The 22,404-nt window shown below is 47.1% G+C and overlaps 1 protein-coding gene across 1 annotated transcript in view; it reads right to left on the reverse strand.

Annotated features, from left to right (window-relative positions):
• The window catches only part of arhgap35a (Rho GTPase activating protein 35a), a 119,400-nt gene that overhangs the window by 25,406 nt on the left and 71,590 nt on the right, over window positions 1–22,404 (reverse strand). Inside the window, exon 3 of the mRNA XM_080731283.1 lies at window positions 12,321–16,192. Coding sequence (XP_080587409.1) covers window positions 12,321–16,055 — 3,735 coding nt within the window. The 5' untranslated portion in view covers window positions 16,056–16,192. The remainder of the gene's footprint in view (window positions 1–12,320; window positions 16,193–22,404) is intronic.

Here is a 22,404-nt window from a genome sequence, read left to right on the forward strand (position 1 = left end):
GAGTTTCGGTCAAAAATGACTTTCCTACCTTTGAAATGATGATCCAGGAAGGCTCTGGGCTGATCCAGGTGTTGTTTTACCCAAAGCAGCATTTTGTTCATTTTTCGATTTTCTCCCCTGCACCCCACGGCTCCAAAACGGCACCTTTTGGGTCAACCCGTAATCCGGTTATTATTCTCGCTCAAAATTCACTTTTCTCGCTCGGTCTCAGTCCCTCATACTGTAGTTAGCATATCCAAGCTACATCAGCTCCTGGTCGCCGCCATGTTTGTTTACAACAAGCTCAACTCTGAACTCGCAGCCCAGGAGAGAAACACTGGGAAATCCCGTTCCCGTTGGGAAACGCGCGTTCACGAGCTGCTGCTGCTCTCACAGCTCCACCTCCCTCCCCCCACAGCCTGTTACCCGTTGAGGCAGACAAGAGGCTACACCATACATCACTCTGCAGACTTTGTCGACATAGTTACATCTTTTTTCTTTGGCTAAGAGCATTTTTGTGTTTTATTGTTCGTCGCGCGTCGGGGAGTCACGCGATACAAAACGGTATTTCCCAGTGTTCTCTCCTGGGCTGAGAGTTCAGAGTTGAGCTTGTTGTAAACAAACATGGCGGCGACCAGGAGCTGATGTAGCTCGGATATGCTAACTACAGTATGAGGGACTGAGACCGAGCGAGAAAAGTGAATTTTGAACGAGAATAATAACCGGATTACGGGTTGACCCAAAAGGTGCCGTTTTGGAGCCGTGGGGTGCAGGGGAGAAAATCGAAAAATGAACAAAATGCTGCTTTGGGTAAAACAACACCTGGATCAGCCCAGAGCCTTCCTGGATCATCATTTCAAAGGTAGGAAAGTCGTTTTTGACCGAAACTCCCCTTTAAGTCGGTGGTTCCCAAACTTTTCAGGCCGCGACCCCCCCAAAATAATCATATTTGAACTAAGGACCCCCAAAAATAATCATATTTGAACTGGGGACCACCCAAAATAATCATATCTATACTGGGGACCTCCCACCCCTGAAAGACACTTGGAATAAGCCCTATTCACGGCCCGCCCACTCAGCAAATTTCTCAGCAACTTCCTGGTGCTGACGTCAGTTTAGAAGGAGAAACTATAACAGAAATAGCTGGACTTAAAGTCCATTATTTCGAACGGTAAAGTAAATTATAACACTTTGTGCCTTTTACTATCTTGTGTTCTTGTTCATGCTAGCCGTATTTTATACTGTACTATTCGGAAATTGCATTAAATTTGCGATTTCTGTGTTAACTCTATGGGCTTAGCAGGATTTTACCCCTTCAAAACGTGACTTCAGCACCGGGGGGATGCTGAGTGTGCGGGCCGTGAATAGGGCTTATTGTAGGAGGCATTACAATTAGTTTGGCTCTTTTCCACAGATACAATATTGTGAAAATAGCAGATCTACAAGCTCACAGTGCCTCACCATTTGGCCTGTTTTTGGAGCTGTGTGGAACACAAGCTCCCTATACGTGGCTGTGTGTGTGGCCGTGTCTGTGTGTCTGTCTGTCTGTCTGTCTGTCTGTAGCCTACAGGACCTTTTGTGACCACACGAGGGCGCTGTTGTTCAGGCCAGGCCAGACACCCACACACACACACACACACACACACACACACACACACACACACACACACACACACACAGCTCCACTTCGAACAGAGGTTCGATTTTTATAGTCTAGTTTGTTGAATGCTTTTGATACAGTAATGGCTTGTCGTCCCCCCCCCCCCCCCACACACACACACGCACACTCACAGGTTTAAGTGGTTAAATCCGTTACATTTTGCCTATCCAAGCTGCCGCTTCTGCATGCCCAGTGCCCACCCACCCTCAGGATCTCAGTAAGCCACCCCCGGCTCCTATTTCCATGCTTGTCTGCCTTTACCAACGTCTTTGTCTGATGTCATTGTCGTTGCGTGCTCCCGGAAAACAGAGCCAACGCCACCCAACCAGACATTTACTGCTCAAAACAGGGCCATCAAATTACCGCGTAAAGTAAAGACGCCATGAAAAATGATTCATTTGGAATGGAAGTGGTACTGACTGAGAGAACTGTGTTTTAACGGCGGCTGTTCTTCTGTGCCTGGCACAACTTGTTCACTTTAGTTTCTGACAGGGGATTGGTTCATTTGGATGCTCTCGAAATGAAGGACTGTCCGAGCCAACTAGTCAATCCCCACGCCCTGTCCTAGTCAGCAGGGACGTGCAGAGAATGTTAGAGAGGCAGGGGCTGAACTTTCTAAAGGGGCCCTCGAAAATAGCAGACCTCCGTTGTGAGCTTGGAGGTCGGCTATTTTCGGTGTGTGATACCACACTGAAATAAGCATAATCAAGTCAATACTGGAGATATGGCATAATGGCATGGATTTCTACACAGAGAGGGCAATTTTTTCAACGTAAGATGCTGCATTCAAGTTTAGGAGAGTTTGGACAAGGCGATTCTCTTGAATGCTGCCTTCAGGTATGGCATGGAAAGGAGCCACTTAGATTTCTTTCACCATAGTAAAAACAGCATTTACGGTCTGGAAAGGGGACTTTTTACAGACAGATAAAAAGGGCAGGGGCTGAACCCCCTTTGATGTCTATGTGTGTGCACGTGCCTGCTAGTAGGAGACACACCCAGTGGTGTAAGTAAAACTCTTTTAGCCCTATTTCCTGCTTTTACTCAAGTACATTGCAGTATTGATACTTTAAAAGGGTAAGACCAACCATTTTCAATATTGAAATATGTCATTAATATACCTTAGAGGAGTTGTGTGGTAATAGAAACAAATTTCCCCCCCTTCTGTGTTGCCTAGAACTGGAGGATTGATTTTGGGGTTTGTATTGTAAGTAAAGTACAATGTGTGATGTCACCAAGTTGTACTTTACAATACAAATCCCAAAATCAATCCTCCAGTTCTAGGCAACACAGAAGCGGGGGAACTTTTTTTCTATTTCCACACAACTCCTCTAATATACATTAATGACAAATTTCAATATTGAAAATGGGTGGTCTTCCCCTTTAAGTAAAAAAATGAGTACTTTTTCCACCACTGGCATGCACACGCACACACACATCCCACAGATTCCTTTAAAACCTTAAACTGATAAGCAATCCTGTCTTGAGCCACGGTGTATGTGTGCGCATGCGATGCATATCTCTGTTTTTCACCTCCCTGTGTTCCCTCTCCTAACCTCTCTTCTCCTCTCTCTCCTCCTTTTAGGCGTTCACTCCCTCACTCTCTTCCTCTTTCCTTTCCCTCTCGTCCCTGCTGCACTGCAGCTCTCCGACAAGACAATCGCACGCACCCCTCGTTGTTTAATTAGCATCCCCCTCCCGCCATTCGCTGGAAGAAGACACCTCCGATAAGGCTCCTTTTTTTCTCCCCGCACGTCGGTATTATTGCTGAGGTGGCAGCGGTAATTGAACTGTGCTTTAATAGTGTTCAGTGGGAGTTACCCCGTATCACCTCCTCCTCCCCGTTCCCCGAGGCCTGGACCTTTCTTAGACTGTCAGCCCCCCTGAGGCACTGCCCTGTCTGGCAGGGCGGCACCACAGTCACAGGGCTGCACGCTTGGCTGGGCCCGGAGACTGTGGAACAGTACAGGCCTGACTGACAGACAGACAGATAGATAGATAGATAGACTGACTGACTGACTGACTGACTGACTGACTGACTGACTGACTGACTGACTGACTGACTGACTGACTGACTGACTGACTGACTGACTGTGTAAAGTAACTAAGTACATGTACTTTCCAAATACTGTACTTTTACTCCACTACAATTTCTTTTTAAACTTACTAGTTACTTTGCAGATGTTATAATATTGCAATACAAACATTAAGAACTTTAGCCCTAACTTTATACCTAGGCTTTTTGAAAATAGACGATCTACGCATCGCGACACGTTGTGATCTTGTAGATCTGCTATTTTCAAACCTTCTGTACTTTTACTTTTGGTACTTTAAGTACATTTTTATGCCAATACTTTCATACTTTTACTCAATTACATTTAGAATTCTAGACTTTTACTTGTAACAGAGTATTTCTATATTGCAGTATTGATACTTTTACTTAAGTGAAACATACTTTTTCCACCCCTGCTGACTGACTGTAGACAGACAGGCGGACAGCGGAAGGGAGGATGCTCATTAGAGACGAGGGTCCCAGCATGCACTCTGCTCCAGCTACAGGCCTTGCTGTATTCCAGTGGTTTTCAACCAGTGGTCCGGGGACCACCTGAGATCCTTGAGGGGGTTCCAGGTGGGCACCACATCAATGGAATTGTGGACAAAATTGTATCCAATGATAACAAAAAAAATCTACGTTTTGGGTTTGAGAGGCTAAATCTCATCAAATGGCGGTCCATGGCTCAAAATAAATAACGTAACTTGATATGAAAAGGGTTGCAAACTCCTGCGATATAGCACACAAACATAAAGACAAACACAAGTGCTGAAGATAATTAGCCAAGGATCACCTCTGCCTTTTTTTCCCCTCTGTGGCCTCATGCCATTCATTAAATGTATCCTAATGCTGCCAGGCTCATGTCTTCTCAGTTATACTACAATTAGCTGAGGAAAACCTGGCTTTCTTTAATTAGGGCTAATTTAAATGCTAAACTACAATACGCTACGGCCCTAAGCTTTTAAACTGGTGAAACAGTCGGGGTCACTCCTTAATCCCCATGTACTTTGTTGTACGACGAGTTGCTAAAATAGCCGATTGATCTTTTAGCACACAGTGGAATAGCGATGCATTGTGTTGTGAGCTTGTAAATCTGCTATTTAAAAAAAAATGCCTTGAATGACACGTCCAAAACAGGGGTGCCAGGCTGAAAGTGTTTAAAGCCTAATTTAACCTCCGTCACACGACCTCAAAGTATTCGAATAGTCGAATATTCGACAGGACTGGACAAACTGTCAAATATTAAGTAAGCAAGAGGCGAACATTGTGAAAATAGCCGATCTTGTCAGTGCTTGTCAGGGTTCTTATGACTTCCTATCTAGCCAAGCTTTATAAACCATGAAGAAATATATTTTTAAAGACAAAACAATAAAAAATAAAAAATAAGCGAATATTCGACTTCAGTGAACAACGTTGAATAGTGACTTTGATATTCGAATATTCGAATATTTGGTGAATACCCTAGGATGAACACACTTTCTGCCTGCTAGCCCGGAACATCGCGCACCTGCAAACACGTGTGCGCGACGGTGCTATACGCGCACAGGAGCGCGCACGGGCGAGCTCCGGTTGACAGCACAAGAAAAATGCATTAATATGCGTGACGCTACAACAAATACAGCCCTTTCAACCTCTCTCTCTTTTTTTTTTCCTGTTATAATTCCGATGTAGCATTTTGTTTCGCTCGGAGCCCCACAAAGTACATCGTTTATTTGTGTCCTATCACAATGACAGTGTTGTACTGTTGTATGTATCCCTGGCCTATCTCTGCTTAGCAGGCTGTCTCTACTACCCCGCCGCCACCCCCGCCCCCTCGGCCCCCCCCCCCCTCTCCCCCTTCTCCTCCTGCAGTTCTGCCTTCTGGCCACTCCTTGGAGTTGCTGACTGAGACAGGATACGTCGCCAGCGCTGAGAAGACAAAACAGACCTCAACCGCACAACGCAAACTAAACACATCCTTAATAATAACACCGCAGCCGCCCGCGCACACATGCACACACACACACACACACACACACACAACACACAACACACACACACACACACACACACACACACACACACAGGGTGTGTATTGCCTAAACCTCCACCACATTAAGCATGTACACACGGACGGACAAACGGCTGCCAACAGCGTTGATAAACACACAAGTTTCCACGGCGAAGCCACGACTCTCGTTTTATTTTGTCACTGGTTGAGCCTCTCTCTCCATCTCCCAGATATTGCGGCTGTCTTTTCTAGCCGTCACGTTTGCAAGGGGGTGGGGGGGGAGCGGTAGAACGGAACTAGGTGACTTTGGAATTTGAAACATTCTACTTGCTGGCTGAGGGCTTTTAAAAATAAAAAAAAGAGAACGCTGCAGAGCGAGAGAGAGAGAGAGAGAGAGAGAGAGAGAGAGAGAGAGAGAGAGAGAGAGAGAGAGAGAGAGAGAGAGAGGAAATGTTTCCGGCCTCTTGCTATAAGGGAGGGCAAGAGACCGAGAGAAAACGAGAGAGAGAGTGTGTGTCTGGGAGACGGAGTGAGAGATCGGGAGAGAATGTCAGCTAGACAGATATAGAGGGATTGAGAGAGAGAGGGAGCGAGACGGACTGAGAGGGAGCGAGAGAGAGGCAGAGCGTGAGGGAGACGGAGAGACAGAATGAAAGAGAGAGAGAGAGAGAGAGAGAGAGAGAGAGAGAGAGAGAGAGAGAGAGAGAGAGAGAGAGAGAGAGAGAGAGAGAGAGAGAGATAGTGTCAGGGAGAGAGAGAGAGAGACATTGTGCCCAGTCAGCCACAGCCTGAGGTGAATGGGGGGGGGGGGGGGGGGGGGGTCGTTTCAGTTATGTTTCCTCTAGGGATGGGACGATATGAAAATGTCATATCACGATTATTGAGACAAAAGAAATCGCGATTTGCGATATTATCGCGATAATCAAAATCCATTATCCTGGGGCGGAACATTTTCCAAAAAAATTGCAGATCTACAAGCTCACAACGCGTCGCCTTGCGACGCGTTGTGAGCTTGTAGATCGGCTATTTTTTGGCAAAGATATCTGATAAAGAGAGTGAAAAAGAGGGTTTAAGTTCCCGGAGCTGCAGCTCGGCAAATACAAGGTGAATTGATCCCCAGTGCATGACGGAGGACGATATCACGATAAATTAAATCTCCACGATACGATTATCGTGAGCGTTTTTTTTTTATCACGATAAACGATAATATCGCTTATCGTCCCATCCCTATAGTTTCCTCCCCATCATGACTCAGACGATGCAGCCATTCCTCTAAGGCTCTGGCCGGGAACAGTTTACACTACACAAGCCCCAGCCCCAGCCTAAAACCATTAAACCATTAACAAAACCAACTTAGAATCCGATTTTGCGCTCACCCCCACGGCCAGTGACTTGGAAAAAGGCACGGCTGTTTTTTTTTTAATACTAACCTCAGGTTATTGCTACAATACCTCTCCCTAAAATGACCCCGGTAACTCAATAACGGGTCAGTCGTCCCGAGGGGGTATTCGAGGCCGCAGCTGGGGTTTGAATTGGAGACCGAGAGACCACATACTTATAGGGGATAGGTGACAGGACGCCATCGCCCGTTCAAGGCCCCCAATTAACCACTTGATCCCTATATGCTACAGTGACAGGAGTCCCACAGGAGTCTATACTAGGGACCCTCCTTCCCCCCCCCCCCCATCTACCGCAAAAACAGCTGGTACACAAGCTTGTGACATGTCGCGACGCATTGGCTGCCTGTAGACTAGTAAGACGCCTCAGAAGGACAAGCGAGGTCGCGCCACAGTGATGTGGACATCAGGTCTGTGGACATCAGAGATGTGGATATCAGGGATCTCCATATATGGGCATAAAAGGGATTTGTCCCCCCTGGCATTACAGGGATCTCTCTAACAGGGCATTATTAATACTAGAAGCTGGGCCGCCCGAACTGGCCAACTCGGGAACGATGTAAATAGGGAATGAATGCCCCGCCCTTTAATGCAAACCCCATTATACCTGTTGTCATAGGACCCGTTTTGACCATCTGTTTGCCTGTGTCCATTTATGCCCATATATGGAGATATCTGTATCTATCTGTCGGTGTCCATTTTATGTCCATATATGGAGATCACTGCAGATATAGTTCTGGGTCCATTTTATGCCCATATATGCCCATATATGGAGATATCTGTCTATTTGCGTCCATTTTATGCCCATATATGGAGATCTCTGTATCTGTCTGTCTGTGTCCCTTTATGCCCGTGTATGGAGATCTTTGTGATTCTGCGTCCATTTTATGCCCATATATGCCATATATGGAGATATCTGTTAATCTGCGTCCATTTTATGCCCATATATGAGATCTCTTTTGCTTTTTGTTTGTTTCTTCTTTAAGCAGAATACGCAGCCTGCTTAAATCTGCATCATTCAAGTCATCCTCCCAGTCCCACGCTTTGTTGCATGTCTTATGTTTGTCTTTGTCTCTTTTATTTTCTTTTTCTTTTTTGGAGCAGACCCCATGAATGCCCCACCCTTTAATGCAAACCCCAATATACCTGTTGTCATAGGACCCGTTTTGACCATCTCTTTGCCTTTGTCCCCTTATGCCCATATATGGAGATCTCTGCACACACAGTACCGGTTGCTGAAAACTCTGATGTCAGACATCAGCTCCGCATACGGGCATTGATTTTATGCCCATATCTGCCGGCGCGTGCCGGTGGGAAGAACGGTTCTCGAGATACGCGGATTACATACATACATACACATTCACAGAGATTTTTTGTTGACTCATGTGGCGTACGTGATGTCAGAGCCTTTTATGAAGTGATGTCACAATGAGTCAGCGCTTGCGCCGGTTTCCTCCGAAACACCTGATGTCAACAATCAGCTCCGCATATGGTGATTCCGAACGTTTCGCGCCGTTTCGGAAAAAACGCGCGTCGGGTCGGGTCGAGGCCGGGCACGGCACTCCGCGCCGCGGCGGGGAACGTGCGTGCCGAATCTGAAGCCGGTGGGACGAACGGTTCTCGAGATACGCGGATTACATACACGCACGCAGACAGACAGACAGACAGAGATTTGTCGCATTTATAGATAGATTGATGACATCAGGGAACTCCATATATGGACATAAAAGTGATTCTGTTAGTGTGACATTACAGTGAAGCCAGAGCGTGATGTCAGAGCGGCAAACCCATAGACCGTAAAAATGTGAAGACGTCTACACGGACGGACGGACAATCAGCTATGTGCGACGCTAATGCTCACGTGTTTATGGGAAAATGCTCACGTAGCTACACAGGTCTCAGACCAGCCCTCAGGCACAGATCAGCAGCAGTGAGTGAACAAAACCAAAAATAGATGAGGCACATTGGAAAACGCTCCCATGCAAATTTTATGGATATTGACATTTCGAGCACAAGCTCTTCAGGGGTACCTGATTATGCTTGAAATGTCACCTGCGGTGGCGATATCGACACATTTGCATGGAAGCGTTTTCGCAGCCTGTGGACTCTTCTCCTCTCTTTTAGTACATAATGACGCAGTGTGTGCAATGACATGTCCCAGTGTGATCTTTAGCGATCAATCCTTGGCACGGAGAGTTGCAACGTATGTGAGATCAAGGGAAAGGGCGTAACGTAGGTCGCTAGGAGCCAAGGCGGCGAGAGAGGACGCATCCTCCCGAGGGCGGTGGTGGAAGAAGTACTGACATGTTTTACTTAAGCAAAAGTATCAATACTGCAATTTATAAATACTCTGTTACAAGTAGAAGTCCGGAATTCAAAATGTACTTGAGTAAAAGTATGAAAGTGTTGGCATCAACATGCCAACTTAAATTCAATTACGAAATGTTTCAAAATAGCAGATCTACAAGCTCACAACGCACAAGCTTGTAGATCGGCAATTTTCAAGCAGCCAAGTTATAAAATAGGGCTAAAGTGCTTGATGTATGTTTTATAATATTATAATGTATATGTGCAAAGTAACTAGTAACTAAAGTTTTCAAATAAATGTAGTGGAGTAAAAGTACAATATTTGGATCCGAGATGTAGTGGAGTGGAGTAGAAGTAAAAGTATTGAAAATTGGAAATACTCAAGTAAAGTATATATATATACCTCAAAACTGCATTTAAAGGAGCAACTTTTTCTTGAAAAACGGATGCTAAAATAAAAATAATGTTTCGAAAATATGTTATAAAAAAAATAAGCTTCATACATGTGTTTCTATTCAAAAATTACCACAAAAAGCGTAAAATAATGATAAAATTATCATTTTGTTTACATTCTAGTCTATTCTTTGATAGTGTTAGACTAGGATGTAAACAAAGTGTCGGCCCGACAATGGCCAAAATGATTATTTTATCATTATTTTACGCTTTTTGTGGTCATTTTTGAATTGAAACACATGTATGAAGCTTATTTTTTAAATATTTTCGAAACATTTTTATTTTAGCATCCGTTTTTCAAGAAAAAGTTGACTATAGCTCCTTTAAGTACAGTACTTCAGTAAATGTACATGGTTACTTTACACTACTGTCCCTAAGGTTATTGGAACGCCACCGCTGAGTGTATGAAAACATTCATCATTCCTCCCTTGTGTCCGCCAACTGACAGCTACAGTAATTATCACTCACTCACACTCACACACACACACACACACACACACACACACACACACACACACACACACACACACACAATCTCCCACTCAGGTGGCACTTCTGTGGCAGGCTTTGTGAGTGAGAGAACGGCATGACAGACTGATAAGTCGAACATGTGTAGGGTTAAATGTGTCACGTACTGGCAAATACATATTATGTGTAGGAGACAGCCACCGGGAACAGCGAGGTAGGAGGGATGACAAATGAGAAACAGAAATAGTGTAAGAGGAGAAGAGCGCGACAGCCTGCGTATGTGATACAAACCTCAATATATATATATATAAAAAAATGAAAATGATGGAGATTCATAAATTCACTTTGACAGCGTCTACGGCGGAGAACAGGCATCCCACAGAGCAGCGCGTGTCTACGTAATCACCCGCTCTTGTCAACTCCAAAAAGAATGGCAGTGCCTATAATGGTGTCTGTCTCTCATTTCCAAGAACGCTTCCTTAGTAGTAGGTATATTTTTCAGAAAATATGACTTAATATTACTGAATTTGTGTAAGTGTACAAAGTATAAGTGTGTTAATTTGGCATAATTTCGAGGACACAAGTGGTTCCTTGGCTGTGTATCCCATAATTCTGTGTGGTTTGGCCGGCGAGCCTTACATCTGGTTATTTTTATGGTTTATTTATTTCTAACTTAATTAGCCTCGGCTTCGACTTCCCCTTAAAATGAAATTACACATACAAACAAAAGCTCCAAAATGTCATCCATAAAGTTATGCTTTTTTTTCAAAGCAACCCAGACTTATTTTACTGACAACTGACATGGATTGTAGTTTTAATTATATCATGAACGTTAATTCATATTGGGCTAAAAAACAGGAAACCATTTTGAGGATCCACTGTTGTCAAATAATATAAGAAAGAGGCAAACATCAACTCCTATTGTCCAAGTGCTTATCAGAGTGGGGGTCCCCAGTTCATATGATAACTTTGGGGGGTTACAGGACCTGAAAAGGTTGAGGACCACTGCCCTAGAGGACCTGTGGCAACAAAGTCTATATGGTTTTAATTGGCTAATGCCAATCACTTGAGTTACAGTGGAGAGAGATAGGAAATACGGAGAGAGAGAGTAAGGGAGTGACATGCATGAAATATTCTGTCCGAATGGGAATCGAACCGAGGACTCGCTGTCAGCATTTGAGCCCATGTGGTACGTAATACATATCCTGACCGCTTGGCTATCAGGTCGCCCCCTAGCTCTCGATGCAATTCCCCTGACAGAAATTATAAACGTGAAAATGGAGAAGAGAGTTTTGCCCTGCCCTGTCTGAAACAGTAGTTAAGAATAAAACACAAAATACAGAGACACACACTGTATCACTGGACATTTCAGCTGTCAAAATAGCAGCAAACTTGCTCCGAGATAATGGGAAACCTCATTTTAGCAAAGCCACAAGCACATATTATATGAAAGCACGTACACACACAAACGAACGCGCGCGCGCACACGCACACACACACACACACACACACACACAGGACACAGCAGGACACACACACACACACACACACACACACACACACACACACACACACACACACACACACACACACACACACCCACACCCCCACACACCCACACACACACACACACACACACACACAGGACACAGTACACACACACACACACACACACACACACACAACTGCTGGGCAGATCATACTGCTTTGGTCCTATTCATTAAAAGATTTTCTATCTGACTAAACAACTTTAACAGTTGGAGTTTGTCTGCTTTTCTCTAATGATTTGGCTAGTTTGGAGGACTCCCCGCAGAGCAGTCGCAAAATTGTCAGCGTAAACACGCGCAATCTATATGTATACTGCTCACACATCACAGATATGTTTATGAGGGATTTTCAAAGAAGCTCAATTTACACTATCGACCACTTGGCTTGCAGAAAAGAACAGATCTTACCGACTGTTGGCTTGAAGATAATTATGCTCTTGTGAGGGAATAAATGAGGCATCGTACTAACCTTTGATGTTCTGCGCAGGCTTCTGAGGATGTTCCTCCTCTTGGGGTCCTCGCTCTCCTCGTTGATGGAGTTGTCTTTGTGGGCCCCTCCCAGTTCCTCCTGGCCGGCCTTGGGCGGACCCCCCATCTCGTCGTCGCTGCCTATGGAGAAGCTGGTTCGGAAGCTGCTGAACTTGCCGAGCCTCTTGGATCTGTCTCTGTAGAGCTTGGGCTTCACCCCAATGGCCGACAGCTTCCTTCGGCGCTCCAGGGAGCTGCTGTCTGCCTCGCTGTCCGATCCGTTCCCTCCGCCGCTGCCGTTGGAGTGGCCCTTGTTGGCGTTCCGGATGGTGATGATCTTTCCCTGTGTGCTGTCGTGGGGGACAGAGTATATGGTCTCCTCCTCGGTGGGCCGAGGTTTGCTCACGGCGTCCATGGGCTCCGCGTAGTCTGAGGGGTCGTAGCCGCCGTCGCTGCCCGGGGCCCACGTCACGGCCTGGGGCAAGGAGCGCCGGTTGGTTCCCCCTTGCTGCTGGTCCATGTACGGTCCCAGGTTGACCTTGCGGACGGGCTTGGGCTTCACCTGCGGGGGGACCTTGTTGTTGAGTTTGCTCTCGAACGTGCTGATCTCGGAGATGACGGAGAAGGCGTCGCTCGACTCCAGGTCCGGGAGCTTGAAGCTCCCCAGGTGGGATCCGAAGGTGCCGTCGGTCGGGTACGGCGGCGACGGGTCGATGTCGTCCTCCGAGTCCAACAGAGTGTTGACCGGGCTGGGCGAGCCGCAGCGGGGGCTGATGCTCTCGTTGGTGCAGGCCTCGGCCACGTTGTCGTACATGTGCGTGGCCTCTATGATGGTGCACTTCTCCACCACCTCCTTGAGGAAAGGCTGGAAGAGGTCTATCTTGTGGAGGCCGCCCACCACGCCGCCGTGGCCGCATATCACCGTGTTGAACCTGGCTTCTATCTCGTGAGCCAGCTCCTCCCCCTGGGCGACCTGGTCCCGGGCCGACTCCGAGTCCGTCAGCTCCATCTGGTTCTCCGCCACCGCCAGCAGCTGCACCGGGATGATGTCCTGCACCTCGCACAGGAACGCGCACAGGGTCTCCATGGACGCCTTGCGTCGGGCCGAGTACACAGCGATGTAGCCGTGGACCAGCCTGCTCTTGCGGAGGGAGAACGAGGAGTGGAAGGAGAGCAGGGAGAGCTCGATGCTCTGCCGGTGCGTGCCCACGTTGAGCTCCAGGAGGACCGAGGTGCCGCTGCTGAGGCTGGCGGCCGGGCGGCAATGCTGTGGCAGCAGGAAGGGAGCAAGGAGCTGCTCCAGGTCGTAGGTGTCCCCGCACATCAGGCACATGACTATCCGCAGGTCGGCCTCCGGGCTGGGCTGGGCCTGGGGGTCCCTGAACGCAGAGGAGAGAGGGGGCAAGGGAGGCGAGCTGCTCCCCACGCTCCTCCTGGATTCTAATAGGCTCCTCAGCGTCTGGTTGATCTGCCTCTCGTTGACGTTGCGCCCATAGCCCACGCCCGGGGAGGCGGGGTCCAGGTAGGCACACTGCAGCTTCCCGGCCGCCTGCTGGCCTTGGTGGATGAGGGTCTGGGCGGTCTCCCCTCCTATGTCCCCTATGGAGCCCACCCCCCGCTTGGTGACGAGCAGGAGGGACAGCGGGAGCTGAGCCAGGCTGTTTTCCCTTTCCCTTCTGCCCAGAGTCGACTCCCTAAGCCTCTCTAAACTGTCCATAATATACTGGAGAGACTCTTTCGAGTTGTACAAGCACAGGCAGCCATGGGGTGTGAAGGTGGGGGTGTGGAAGGAGTTGACGGGCAGACGCACGTTACCTTCTATGGGCCGGAGGGCTAACTCGTACAGCTTCCCGTCTAAGACGTACCGGTCATCACTGGTGCACAAGGCCCTTATCTCATTAGCCATCTCTCTGGCCAGACCATCTTTCCCTAGGATGACCAGATTGATGCGATCAGCCCTCCCCCCATCCGCTCTGGGACTATCTGATGAGGCGTAGCGGGTAGGGAACCTGGAGGCCAGGATCTGCTCTATCTTACTGTCCACACAGTGGGGGCTGTTGGGGCAAGTGTCCTTAGTGGGATGGTAGACAAAGTGAATGTGTTTCAACACGAGGGCGTCCCTCTCCGCCTGCAGCTTCTGCAGGGCTTTGAACCTTTGCTCCTCGCCCAACACCTCCTGGATGGCGCCCATTTTCTCTTTACTCGGCTTGGCGTCTACCTCCAGCTCGTAGAAAAGCTCGGAATATTCAAGGAGCAGCTCCTGGAAGTCCTCTTTGGCTCGGTCAATGATCTCCTTCTGGTGCTTGTTGTAGATGTCCAGGTACTCTGCTTCGTCCAGCCAGTGGTAGAAGTCCTCGTTCATGATGAAGCTGCGAGCCTCCTCCCAGGGCTTGCCCGCCGTGATGAACGGCGACACGCTCAGCTTCTCCTTGAACTCCCACCTCATTTCGGCCCGCTTGCGCTCGTTCCTCAGCAGCTCCAGGTGGGTCTCGTACACCGCCTCGGCCGCGGGGGTCTCCAGCAGGTCCTGGGGGATGCGGTCGTCCTCCATGTTGTCGATGTGCGGCGTGGTCTCCCACGGGGTGTCGTCCAGCACCACGAACCACTGGGAGAAGTCCCTCTTGGTCTCCAGGACCTTCTGGACGCCGGACCAGCTCAGGTGGTCGATCTCGTCCAGCTCGGGGGCCAGCATGGACAGGGCCTGGGGCAGGGTGCTCAGATAGGCCCTCCTACGCTTCTCTATGTGCTCCTGTTTCAGTCTGTGGACGTGCTGCTGGAAGAGCTTCTTGGCCTTGGCGGTCCCTTCCAGGAACACGTACTCCTTGTACTCGCCGGAGGTCTGCATGCGGCGGTTGATGTTGGGCCAGGTCTCGTTGTGGTTCTTGACTATCCGGTTGACCAGCCACTCGTAGCGGTCTTTGGCCGAGGCGATCTGCTGACTCTGCTGTTTCAGCGCCTCAAAGTAAGGGATTATTTTGGGTTTTCCCCTGCTCTTGTCTATCAGCTGGACCAGCACGAGGAACGCCAGGTCGACGTTCACGTTTGAGCGCGCCGACGTCTCCACCACCTGCAGGTTCTTCTTGGTCATGGCGAAGGTGTGCGAGTCTTTGATGTAGCGCTCCACTCCCTCGTCACACTTGGTGAGGACGATCACCACGGGCTTCTTGGTCTTGGCCAGCTGGTTGTAGAGGTTGTTGACGAACTTCATCTGGTCCTCGAAGCTGCGGTTCATGCCCCGGCTGACGTCCACGCACAGCAGGAAGCCGTCCACTGTCAGCTTGCCCTCGGGCATCTGCTTCTGCTCAAAGTCCTGCTCCAGGCCCAGCTGGTCCGTGCAGAAGTACATCAGCTTCTCGGCCGAGGACAGCTTGGCGGAGGCCGCCCGCTTGATGTACGGCTGGAGCGCCGTGCTGCGGTGCGGCTGGAACGTCTGGTCGTCGATGAACTCCGTCTGCTCCGTCACGTGCAGGTGGCAGTCCGAGCCGTCCTCCGCCGACCGCGTGGCCTCCCCCCAGAACAGGAAGTGGTCGTTGTTCACCACGCGGCCTCCGAAGTCGCTGGTGCTGAGGACCGAGGTATGGTCCAGGTGGAAGTCGTCGGCGCTGGGGCGCACAAAGCGGTTGCACAGGCACGACTTGCCCACGCCGCACTGGCCCTTCTCCTTCTCCGTGCCGGAGAGCCCCACCACCACCAGGTTGTAGGTGGGTGCCGTGCGAGCATCTTGCTTTTTGGCCATCGTTTAGCGCTCAGCGCAGTTGCTCATCCTGCCATGCTGGCCACGCGAGCTCTAGGGGCGAGGAGGAGGAGGAGGAGGAGGAGGCTGCTGCCGGGGAAGCGGCGTTTCCATGCAAGAGAGGCTCACAAGGCTGGGGTCTGCAAGACAGAGAGAGAGAGAAACAGAAAAACAAGAGGAATATGATTAGTCTACTACAGTAGTGCCAAATAAACTTTTTTTTTTTTTCAGAATGGTTTTCAGCTATATTTTAAATTCCTACAGTGTGTGTCTGTGTGTGAGGTTAATAATGTTTAATCTGTGATCCTGTTTCACCGCATTATATTTCCCAGAAAAGATTGAGGTCAGTAGCAAAGCTCCCCGGAATGTTACATATTACTCAACTCAGCTCAACTGTACAGTAGGTCAGTAGCAGGCAATTTCCCTTCCATTTAACTTGATTTTCATACAGCACTACCACAATGGCAGCGCAAACAAATTGTTAAAACTCCATTTCTGTTTTACAATATTAACTCACAACACCCGTGAGTGGCTTGTCTTGCAGCCAGTCGCAAGTCACTCAAGTATGTTATTATTGCAAGTTAGTTATTGCAGAAAACACATACTTTAACACACAAACAAAAAACTCTGCACACGCAAATAAGACGAATCCCTGTTCACACAAACTGAAAGACAGACTTGAAGGGAGATGAAAGCTCAGATAATTGTTCCAGAGCTACAGTCACTAATTGGCCGGCTAGGGAAAGGCGTCTGCATTGTAAAAGGCAGCGTTGGCTCGCTCACTCAACTCCATCAAAAACACGTTTCACTCCAGTTCTCCCCAAACAGCAGCACTCTGTGGACACATTGGAGCTGGCTGATGTACCATCACTAATTATAATGTCTCCTCTATTTACCTAGATGTAATGGTTGCGCGATCTGTTGGCATAATAGGATGTCAAAAAGCTTTCATTTTTAAACACTTTGAAAGGCAACTCAACACTAACGCCGCTAAAGAGAGAGAGATTTAAAGTTTACTTTTGTTTTACAATCAGTAGAAATGTGTTTTTGTCAACAAGCTAGCAGGGACAATCTGAATCTAGCTGGGTGATTAGGGGGTATTCCATGGGTGCAGTGCAGTACCCTGATCAACAAGTCCTCTTTGGTTTCTCGGTCGGACAGACCATTAATGTAATTCCATAACAACGCGGCTGCAAAATAAAAAATAAAAACAACAAAGTAGCAAGCAAAACATGGTGCCAAGCTAATAAAAACATATCGAAAAGGTTAGATCATCATCCACTACAAAAAACTTTATTTCAGTACAGCACCTCTGTTGATCAAAGTCTATATTACTCATTGCTCTATCAAATCTAAACTCTAAAATTAACCCACAATAAGGGCTGTCACCACTGCAACAGATAAAAGTTACTACTTCCTGACCGGTTCTGTTATCCACAAGTTCTTTGTACTTGAGCTAACTTTGTAGGGCTGCAGTGCACAATTTATCCCAACTCCAAAGTAATACAAAATATATAATAATAATAAAATAAATAAAATCATGATTTATATATTTCACAGAGATTAAGAAGATGCCACTTTATGCTTTTTAACAGGTCCAAAAAAGCAAACCTGCTTTTGGCCACGTTTTACTGAAAACCCTATCCATGAAAAATGATGATTGCTGTTGATTTTGACAGAAATCTTTGATTTAGTTTTAGTTTTTTTTATTTTTTATTCCATTTAGTTTTAGTCATATTTTAGTCATCTGCCATGTTTTAGTGTTAGACTAGTTTTAGTAGACAAAATGTGGTTGCATGCTGAAAATAGCATACTGTATGTACAAGCTCACAATGCGCTGCATCGCTTGTAGATCTGCTTTTTTCCTGCTATTTTCAAAGCGTAATCAAACATGAAATGACTTGTCTTTTAGTTTTAGGTCTCTTCTCCACTAGTCCTCTCTCTAACATTTTAGTCTATTTCTTATTTGTTGACAAAATTGTCAACATATTTAGCCTTAGTTTTAGTCACCACAGCTTCCTTTTTATTTAGTTCTTATTTAGTTTTCGTCTGTGAAAAAAAAGGTAGTCGACAAACATTTTTTCGTCACAGTTTTAGGCTATGAAATCAACACTGAACACAGATCTAGTTGAGCAGTCAACACAGAGGAGTACAGCAGTGGGAGGATGTCACTCCAGTGTACTCATGGCAACTGACTCCCAGCAGTTAATTAAGCAGAACACACACATTAAAACTACTGTATAGAGAATGGTTCTTTTGACCGAGCCACACAAACAGGAGACAGAGGCTTCTTTGCTACAGGGATAGAGTTCAGCTCAAAGAACAGTGAACTTGTTAGATGTATGAAAAAGACTTCAAAGTCTCGTATTCTATCTCACTGAAACCACAGAGGGAGAAGAGAAAGCAAAGGGAAGAGCTGGAAACCAAATAACAGTGGAGCGGCACGCTCTATTATGCAATGCATCCTCAACAGTAAATTCCTCAGTGTTCATTAATCCATATCTGAGAGGGAAAAATCACAACCAGTGTGAAGTGAGCCATGCTATTTATGAGTTCATTTCATTAAGCGTCCCGCGAAGCTTGGCCAATGTGGGATAGGGCGGGACAGGACATGCACACAGACGTGGGACATGTGTACATACTACGTACATACAGACAAAGCCAGATGTAGGAGCGGTTTGCACTGCCCAAAAATTACCCAAATGGACCCTAACACTTAGGGTCGATTCACACTCTAATAATGAGCCTAACTAATTTTGGTTCGGGAGGGCTCCCCGACCCGAAATTATTTAAAGTGATCCCTGATTTGTAAGCCATGTAGGCCTTAATCTATCTATAAATGCGACAAACTCTGTCTGTCTGTCTGTTTGTTTGTTTGTAATCCGCGTATCTCGAGAACCGTTCGTCCCACCGGCTTCAGATTCGGCACGCGCGTTCCCCGCCGCCGCGCGGAGTGCAGTGCCGGGCCTCGACCCGACCCGACTCGCGGTTTTCCGAAACCGGCGCAAAACGTTCGGAATCTCCTTATGCGGAGCTGATTGTTGACATCAGGCTGTTCCGGAGGAAGCGCTGACTCATTGTGACATCACTTCATAAAAGGCTCTGACATCACGTACGCCACATGAGTCAACAAAAAATCTCTGTGAATGTGTATGTATGTATGTAATCCGAGTATCTCTAAACCATTCTTCCCACGTTCTCCATATATGGGCATAAAATGAATGCCCGTATGCGGAACTGATGTCTGACATCAGAGTTTTCCGCAACCAGTACTGTGTGTGCAGAGATCTCCATATATGGGCATAAGGGGTATGGGCATAAAATGAATCCCCGAATGCGGAGCTGATGTCTGACATCAGAGTTTTCCGCAACCGGTACTGTGTGTGCAGAGATCTCCATATATGGGCATAAGGGGACAATGGCAAACAGATGGTCAAAACGGGTCCTATGACAACAGGTATATTGGGGTTTGCATTAAAGGGTGGGGACAAAGGCTAACAGAAGGCAAACAGATGGTCCAAACGGGTCCTATGACAACAGGTATATTGGGGTTTGCATTAAAGGGTGGGGCAGGCATAAAATGGACCCGACCCGACTCGCGGTTTTCCGAAACCGGCGCGAAACGTTCGGAATCTCCTTATGCGGAGCTGATTGTTGACATCAGGCTGTTCCGGAGGAAGCGCTGACTCATTGTGACATCACTTCATAAAAGGCTCTGACATCACGTACGCCACATGAGTCAACAAAAAATCTCTGTGAATGTGTATGTATGTATGTAATCCGAGTATCTCTAAACCATTCTTCCCACGTTCTCCATATATGGGCATAAAATGAATGCCCGTATGCGGAACTGATGTCTGACATCAGAGTTTTCCGCAACCAGTACTGTGTGTGCAGAGATCTCCATATATGGGCATAAGGGGTATGGGCATAAAATGAATCCCCGAATGCGGAGCTGATGTCTGACATCAGAGTTTTCCGCAACCGGTACTGTGTGTGCAGAGATCTCCATATATGGGCATAAGGGGACAATGGCAAACAGATGGTCAAAACGGGTCCTATGACAACAGGTATATTGGGGTTTGCATTAAAGGGTGGGGACAAAGGCTAACAGAAGGCAAACAGATGGTCCAAACGGGTCCTATGACAACAGGTATATTGGGGTTTGCATTAAAGGGTGGGGCAGGCATAAAATGGACGCAAATAGACAGATATCTCCATATATGGGCATATGGGCATAAAATGGACCCAGAACTATATCTGCAGTGATCTTCATATATGGACATAAAATGGACGCCGACAGACAGACAGATACAGATATCTCCATATATGGGGAACTGATGTCTGACATCAGAGTTTTCCGCAACCAGTACTGTGTGTGCAGAGATCTCCATATATGGGCATAAGGGGTATGGGCATAAAATGAATCCCCGAATGCGGAGCTGATGTCTGACATCAGAGTTTTCCGGAACCGGTACTGTGTGTGCAGAGATCTCCATATATGGGCATAAGGGGACAATGGCAAACAGATGGTCAAAACGGGTCCTATGACAACAGGTATATTGGGGTTTGCATTAAAGGGTGGGGACAAAGGCTAACAGAAGGCAAACAGATGGTCCAAACGGGTCCTATGACAACAGGTATATTGGGGTTTGCATTAAAGGGTGGGGACAAAGGCTAACAGATGGTCAAAACGGGTCCTATGACAACAGGTATATTGGGGTTTGCATTAAAGGGTGGGGCAGGCATAAAATGGACGCAAATAGACAGAGATCTCCATATATGGGCATATGGGCATAAAATGGACCCAGAACTATATCTGCAGTGATCTCCATATATGGACATAAAATGGACGCCGGCAGACAGACAGATACAGATATCTCCATATATGGGCATAAATGGACACAGGAAAACAGATGGTCAAAACGGGTCCTATGACAACAGGTATAATGGGGTTTGCATTAAAGGGCGGGGCATTCATTCTCTATTTACATCGTTCCCGAGTTGGCCAGGTCGCCGACTAGACGCTGGGCCGCCCGAAGGGCGGCCCAGCTTCTAGTATGTTATAATAACCCTCTTTAACCGAAATATACCTTTTAAAACACTTGGAATATATTCCTTTGAGAGAAAAAAAGGTATATGTTCAACCCCTGGGGGGAGCCATTGCACTGTTCGTCGCATGCAGTGATGACGTAGGCAATGCATTTTGGCTGGTAGGGCCCATTTAAAATGGCGGTGTAAACAGGTTTTAGATGTTGAATTAAACACTTACAGGCACGGCAAAACATCCTACTTGATATGAACAGAACAGAAAAGCACCACACTACTAACTACAGTTAATCTGAGCTTCAAGACAATGTTTTAAATATTGTAAAGAGAACGTTGTTTTGACGTTCCATATTAAACCTATGGGCCCGACCAGCCAAAATGCATTGCCTACGTCATTACTGCATGCGACGAACAGTGCAATGGCTCCCCCCAGGGGTTGAACATATACCTTTTTTTCTCTCAAAGGAATATATTCCAAGTGTTTTAAAAGGTATATTTCGGTTAAAGAGGGTTATTATAACATATTAAGGCCTACATGGCTTACAAATCAGGGATCACTTTAAGTTCGGGGGGAGTCCATTCATACTTTCTTAACTGTTCTGCTGCTGTAGACGGCGCTCACCGTCATTGAAAGGGTTAATACCATGGCGCTGTTGACGGTGAGGACTGTGAATCTTACTGTATATACAGTAAAGATATTATTACTTACTTAATGTCGCTCCGGTCCCGCTCGCATCGGTAATGTCGGCGATTTGTTTACAACGCACGTTGGGCGTGCACGCGAAGTGAAGCTCCTCAATGTTAAGTCAATGGAGAGGCCCATAAAGAAACGTCATTTAAACAAAATAGCCATTTTGAGACATTTTGCAGCAGATCTAAATGTAAACAAGGCACAAGGCAGGGCGCAGCCATCTTTCCTCTTCTTGTCCCACACTGTCATGTGACTAGATGACGTAATCGTTGCCGTCAAGTGATAATCCAAAAAAACAAAAACAACCCCCTTCCAGCCCTTCAAAATAATAGCGGCGGCCTATGGAGGAAACTGCGTGGCACCGAGGCACCAAGCAACCTTCAGATTAAGAGGCACTAATTGTGTTAAAGGTGATCCACCATGAAATTTCACTTTTCCTATTTTAAAACCTTTTTTTGGGGTCCCACTAGCACCTTCTATCCTCACAAAGTCCCATTTCTGACAATTGTGTCTTTCTCTGGTTTTGGGAAGGCGGAGGTTAAAGGCATCCCACGGGTTCTCAAAACAGGCTGTCCAGATTTGCTGCCGTTGCTGACGTAAGCGACGGCCGTT

This window comes from Nannobrachium achirus, assembly GCF_963921795.1.
Source record: "Nannobrachium achirus genome assembly, chromosome: 8".
Taxonomy (NCBI): domain Eukaryota; kingdom Metazoa; phylum Chordata; class Actinopteri; order Myctophiformes; family Myctophidae; genus Nannobrachium; species Nannobrachium achirus.